Source organism: Hibiscus syriacus, unplaced genomic scaffold (assembly GCF_006381635.1).
Source record: "Hibiscus syriacus cultivar Baekdansim isolate YM2019G1 unplaced genomic scaffold, ASM638163v2 tig00110503_pilon, whole genome shotgun sequence".
Taxonomy (NCBI): domain Eukaryota; kingdom Viridiplantae; phylum Streptophyta; class Magnoliopsida; order Malvales; family Malvaceae; genus Hibiscus; species Hibiscus syriacus.
The window spans coordinates 60,287-66,899 of NW_024062764.1; the positions used below are offsets into that span (position 1 = coordinate 60,287).

Genomic DNA, 6,613 nt, shown 5'->3' on the forward strand with positions numbered 1-6,613 from the left:
CAAGGAAATGTGAAATCTTTGCTAACTTTGGAATTCCTGTTAAATATTCAACATCTGGATCAAAATGAATACGATTCTTTTGGTTTCTTTCAATTTTTTATTATTCTTTTATTTTTTTTATTTTAAATCCTTGTATATTAATGTTTGTATTTGATTGATTTTCAGATATTAAAATTTTGGATTCACTTTAGTTTGATTTTTGTGTAGTTGTTTGTCAAAAGTTTGAGAATTTCTCCTCCCACACAATATGTGCATTACATAAACATAAGATTTATACTCGAGCTTTTTCCCCTTTAAGTGGGAGTAAAAACGACGTCTTCGTGAGAATTTATTATCCGCGTCAGACCTAACAAGTAGCTTACAGGGTTCATATGCCCTATGTCTTCGTGAGGATTTAAAAATGTGCCACCTCAAATTAAAATCGTTTCGTTTAAGCCTATAACGGGTGAGGATTGAGGGTCTGGCTCGCCTAAGGGACATCGACAAGAACAATTCGAGTACCTTTACTCCTAGAACCAAAACTCTGTATCCTGCCCCACCCCTTCCCCAATGCCTGCCCTATGATTTTTCACACATTAAATAAAAGGCTGTGTGCAGTTGGGCATATCTGTACACTTATTATAGCTGACACTACATTCTCATTTGCAGGAGCTACTCAATAGATTTTGCTTTCCAAGTTCAAAAGGTGCATTTGATCTGTTTCCGCTATTCTCCGGTAAATAGAATCTGATTCTCAATGGAATCTTGAATTAACTTTGTTAATGATTTCTTCTTCTTCTTTTTTGAATTAGATATCTAGCGACGAGTGAGAAGACGAAGAAGAATGTCGAAGGCTGGTGCATTTGATCTGGCTTCTGGTGTTGGTGGCAAGATCGATAAAACTGAAGTCCTTTCTGCTGTTGAAAAGTATTCTTCTCGTTTTTTTTTTATTTTGTCTTTGGAATGTTTGCATTAATTTGTTTTTCTTTACGTTTATGCTTCATCTTTCCTATATCCCTTCCCTTTTAGTTTTTGTGCCTTGCAAATATAATTTTGATTGCAACAAACGTCTTCAATGTATTTGATGGAGTTTCAAATTATCATTATCGTCATTACGTTAACCATTTCTTCAAATATTTTTCCCGTTAGATGTTAGTAGGTGACGGAATGATATCGATAGATTGAATCTCGATTAAACGTTTTGAAATTCAAGATTGATTTAGAATTGGCCTCACAGGTGTATAGTCTGATGTTTAATGAAACTGGATTTATGTGCTTTCTAAGTAAAATGCTTAATTCTTACTTTATGGATTACTAGTCAACCATAATTTGTCAATCGTCTAGTTAGTTTAGATTATTAGCATATCCTTTCTCTCTTAGATGATGCTAGTTTGCACATATCAAGCTCATATTTTATATCTATAATGGGTTTCATCTCCCATCTCTCAAGTAGAAGATTCTTTAATATTTGGTCCCATGAAACATTCCGGTAGAATGCAGTCACATCCAGATGTTGACTGTCTTTTACTCACAAGTGGCTACACAACCATATTTGTAAATTTATACAACTCTATGGAACATGGACTGGGTCATGAATGATAACTGTTTTTCTATTTCGTTCTGAAACATTTTGAAAGTGACGGATTTGGTTGAAAGAAGCAAGATGTGGCTTAAAATTATTTTTATATAATATGTGAATTAAATATAAATGTGTCGAACTTCAACTAGATATGACTGCTAGCTGATTCATTAAATGTTTCTTTTATCATGGACCATTAACTGTGTCCAACTTCAACTGGACTTGACTGCTAGCTGATTTACTATTTGTTTCTTTTAACATGGAGCATTAACTATGTCTAACTTCAGTTGGACTTAACTGCTTGCTGATTTACTATTTGTTTATTTTATCATGGAGCATACCGATGGATCACATCTTTATTTTATTTTTTTTCGGGAATTCTATCCTCTTCTTCCCTCTAATCGATTGAATAAAAAGTTGTTTGTTATATTACACACCAACTCTGAAATTAACCTAAACATTGATCTTGATGTGGATTGCCTCGGCATGAATTCTTTTATTCCATTTCTTAAGTTAATGGTGGATGTTTATCGATTATATCCTCTCATTTTAAAAAGGGGTGGGGTCTTCAAATTGGCTAAATAAAAGTTCTGGGGATTTGTTAAATGCTAATGTTGGTTATGCAGTTATTTGGTTGAATTTTGGAATTGTTGAACATATGGAGTTAGATTTCACAATAAAAAGTTAAATTACTAAAAATTAATTAGCTGCATCATCAGTTGAACATTGGAGTGGTATCGAAATATTGGGATAGGAAAAAAAAAGCTGCAGACTTGGGATTTTGTTGTTAGCGTCCCTTTGGGTTTCAATGGTGATTGTCATATATATGAAGAAAAATAATCTGGCGGGGCTATTTATTATGGTTGCTACTTGTTATTTACTAAAGAAGTTATAATTTTTTTTTGTCATCATAAGATGTCAAGATTTCATATAGGTTTCTCTGAACCCAGTTTTCTTTATATTCAAAGAGTAGTGAACCCTGAACTTTACTCTAAAAGCAAAATAGTAATCATGTAAAGATCCCCAACTCCAACTGAAGGGTTGTGCAGTGAAATTTATTGGAAGTCATTGATAGTATGTAACAAAATAATTGTAATTCATTAAACAAAAATAAAGCATATGTGCACATGCTACTGCATACCATACATGGATCTTCTGCAGCATGGTGACCAAAACCCTAGGGTAGTAAGTAGATGCTTAAAATTCGTACGGGTATCCTTGCATTTATGCATGATCACTTGAAATACATTCTTTTACTCTTTAGACTTTTGTAAGTGCTTCTGAAATGACATATAATATCCTGTTAATGATTCAGGTACGAGAAATATCATGTCCTTTTTGGCGGTGAAGAGGAAGAGAGAAAGGCCAACTACACTGACATGGTTAGAATAGCTTCTTTTTCCAATCTTGCAATCAATGAAGCTTCCAACCTGCTGCCTGATTCCTTAGTGTAGCTCATTTTCAACTTCTGCAAATAATTATGAATGAGGTGTTTGGATATTTGCTTTATTGTTTTGGTTGACTTGACTGTGTTACTTACACTGGCAGATCTAGTTGTTAATTTCATCAAGCTAGATGATGAGAAGATACCTGTCATTTTGTCTTAAACTAATGAATACCTTATTCTCCTTCACATCTTTACTGGAATGATAACGTTAAATTAGGAGTTTAGGACTCGATTGCATGGGCAAAAATTCATATGATGTTATGAATTCAGGTTAACAAATACTATGATCTGGTTACCAGCTTTTATGAGTTTGGATGGGGTGAATCTTTCCATTTTGCTGCCAGGTATCCATTCATTCACTTCTATATTGTCTGCAAGGAAGATAGTGCAGTTGCTTTTTTATGACACTGCTGATCATTATCATTGTTTCTGCAGATGGAACGGGGAGTCTCTCAAAGAAAGCATAAAGAGGCATGAACATTTTCTTGCTTTACAACTTGGCTTGAAGCCTGGACAAAAGGTTTTTCCACTTCATTAGAGGCTTAGAGCATGAAGCAATTGAATTATGAGTTTTTTTTTTTTACTTAAGCTTTTACTTTTCTTTTAGGTGTTGGATGTTGGATGTGGAATTGGTGGACCACTTAGAGAAATTGCTCGATTCAGGTGCATAGCAGTTTGTTTCCAATGCTTATTTGCTTTATTTCTTCTTCCTTTTCTGTTTTTTCCCTCGTTTATTGTATCTATTGTGCACCTTTATTGCTGATTACGCTAGTTTTCATTGTTATATTTGTGTATGTGTATGGATCATGGATGAGCATAGAGACTTGAGTCATCTGATCTCAGTTTTTGTTCATTGAGCCTGTGCTTTTCTATATAGAGAGAGACATATTTATTTTTCTTTTGGTTGATTAAATAAGTTCAAATTAGAGGGAAAATGTTGCAATTATCTTGTAAGGTAAGCTGACTCATAGCTGTTGTTGAACCATTGCCCTGTGCTATTGGATAGTTCTGTAGCTGTGGCAATATATTTTGTGAATAAATTATGAGAAGTTATAGCCTTATTTAAAAAAATATCTTGAAGAACTTAACTTTTTTTTTTTTGTGGTGATTGCTGCAGTTCTACATCTGTCACTGGGTTAAACAATAATGAATATCAAATAACGAGAGGAAAGGTGAATATCTCTTCATTCTAAAATAGAAATGTTAATTCATATGCAGCAGATGGTATTTTTCTCTTGCTGTTCTTTTCTTTTCTTTTTCTTTTTGTTAAACACTCTTGTTTCTGATTGTAAGTTTATTGATCTTTGGATCTATTATTAGCCACTTTGGGTTGATTAAAATGAATAATATTTTAAGAATTTCTCAAGTTCTCCTTTTACATAGTGATGGATCGTGGTTATATAGTTTTTGGCTCAACTACCATAAAGTTTTCTTCATTTTTTGAATTAAAAATGTGATCTTTTACAGGAATTAAACCGCACTGCTGGAGTGGAGAAGACTTGTGACTTTGTGAAGGTTCATAATTTTCTGTGTCAAATTTCTTTATTGTTCTTTCACTCGAGTTTACATTATGTTGTTATTATTCCTTTAATATTTCTTTTTCACACTAGCTTGGAATTAAGTTTTTTTTTTTATGATGCAGAACATTGTTACGACCGACTTTCTTATTGTTATTGTCTAATGCAGGCCGACTTTATGAAGATGCCTTTTCCTGACAACACTTTTGATGCAGTTTATGCAATTGAAGCTACCTGCCATGCTCCAGATGCAGTATGTCAATTTAAATTTCCCCATCACAATCAAGATCCTTGTTTTGACTTGATTGTTTTCATGTTACACCACTTCATTAATTTGACTGTTTGTGACATAGTATGGATGCTACAAGGAGATTTACAGAGTCCTTAAGCCGGGTCAGTGTTTTGCTGCGGACGAGTGGTGCATGACAGATGCTTTCGATCCAAATAACGCAGAACATCAGAAAATTAAGGTGGGCATCTTAAAGGGCTGAAAATGTACCTGTTTGTTGTGCATCCGTGAGTTTAGCTTAAATGAAAGTTTTATTTATATAGGCCGAAATCGAGATTGGTGATGGTCTACCGGACATCAGGTTGACTAGAAAGTGCCTGGAAGCTCTAAAACAGGCTGGTTTTGAGGTGAACTCTTACCTGTCTCCACCCTCCATCCATCCCTTTTAGTCCTTTATAAGTTGGTAATCTTTTCTTTATCTAACTCTAGGTAATTTGGGAGAAAGATCTTGCTATCGACTCCCCTGTCCCATGGTACTTGCCGTTAGACAAAAACCATTTCTCATTGAGTAGCTTCCGTCTAACAGCTCTTGGACGCTTTTTCACTAGAAATATGGTAAAAGCTACCAAGCACCATACCTTTCCATTCTCATGAACTATGGACTCAATATTAAAGATTATAAGGTCTTACCGGTTATCGCATCGGTCTGTTTGTAGGTCAAGGCTCTGGAATTTGTAGGATTTGCTCCGAAGGGAAGTCAAAGGGTTCACGATTTTCTAGAAAAAGGTGCGGAAGGGCTGGTTGAAGGTGGCAGGTGAGTTACATTATGAATCTATTTCCCCATGATTACTTTATCATGGTAAGTTTTGAGAATGTTTTCTAGTTTGCTGATGGTATGCGTTTCGATTTCAGGAAAGAGATATTTACGCCTATGTATTTCTTTTTGGCCCGTAAACCGCTTTCGGACAGTCAGTGATCCGACAATGTAGGGTGTGAAAACTGAATGAATCTTATCCAAATTGAACTTAATTTTGGCTATTTGGTTCATTATCCGTAATAGTTTTAGAGATTTCGTGTTTACTTTGATTTCTACCGTCTGAATTAGTTGAAACATAAATTGTTGTATTTTTATCTTTTTTTGATGTTCTATTTTGTTGAATATTTGCTGGATGACTAATACTCATTTGAATTATTAAAAGAGAGAAATTCAAAATATACTTTTAACTTATTAATGGTGGAAATAAAATTGACCAGATATACATCTTTTGGTCTAATTTTGACCCTTAAATTCCTCAATTTTCCATATTAGTCCCTAAACATGTCTACCTAAGGTAGTTCTTTTCTTGGCTTGCTCCCCTTGTCTCGTTCGTTGGTCTCTTGTCATCTTTAAAACTTGATGTCTGTTTTTGGATAATGAAATTGTGGCTTTGAATCTGGTTACAGCTCGTCGACGTCTGTGAAAAATGAACATCTTACTTAGGGATAGTAATGGGTCGCGTTTGATTTTTTATTCACTTGAGGTCGATTTGAAAATTGAAGTCATCAACTGGCACCTGACTCGATATGAAATCTAACTCGATATTTTAGATTAAAATCTACATTTGACTCGACTTGACCTAAATATATTAAAAATCATTTTCATTATATAAAATAAGGATTTGATTAAAATATACACATGACACCTTATGGATGGTTGGTTTATTTTTTTTGAATTAAATTAAAATTAAGACTAAATTCATAGAATATGTAACTACTGAGGACCAAATATATAATTATACCAATTATTAATTGTAACATTATTAACTGTCACATTAGTACTTTCATCAAATATTAACATCAGGTGATTATATTGAAACAAATTA

General features: G+C 33.9%; 1 protein-coding gene across 1 annotated transcript; it reads left to right on the forward strand.

Moving 5' to 3' along the window:
• The first annotated feature begins 621 nt into the window (after nucleotides 1-621).
• On the forward strand, nucleotides 622-5,869 carry LOC120129642 (cycloartenol-C-24-methyltransferase-like). Its single transcript, XM_039147101.1, has 14 exons — nucleotides 622-685; nucleotides 792-906; nucleotides 2,874-2,940; nucleotides 3,276-3,349; nucleotides 3,441-3,525; nucleotides 3,613-3,668; nucleotides 4,123-4,177; nucleotides 4,473-4,520; nucleotides 4,692-4,775; nucleotides 4,876-4,992; nucleotides 5,075-5,158; nucleotides 5,241-5,366; nucleotides 5,468-5,565; nucleotides 5,664-5,869. Exons 2-14 carry the CDS (start codon nucleotides 824-826, stop codon nucleotides 5,725-5,727), a joined length of 1,041 nt encoding a protein of 346 aa, XP_039003032.1. The 5' UTR covers nucleotides 622-685; nucleotides 792-823; the 3' UTR covers nucleotides 5,728-5,869.
• The last annotated feature ends 744 nt before the right edge of the window (nucleotides 5,870-6,613 follow it).

Excerpts from the sequence above, each read along its gene's own strand:
- LOC120129642 (XM_039147101.1), top strand. The coding sequence starts at position 824 with ATGTCGAAGGCTGGTGCATTTGATCTGGCTTCTGGTGTTGGTGGCAAG. Across the intron at positions 4,521-4,691 it reads AGACTTGTGACTTTGTGAAG|GCCGACTTTATGAAGATGCC; the intron begins GTTCATAATTTT and ends TGTCTAATGCAG. Across the intron at positions 5,159-5,240 it reads TAAAACAGGCTGGTTTTGAG|GTAATTTGGGAGAAAGATCT; the intron begins GTGAACTCTTAC and ends ATCTAACTCTAG.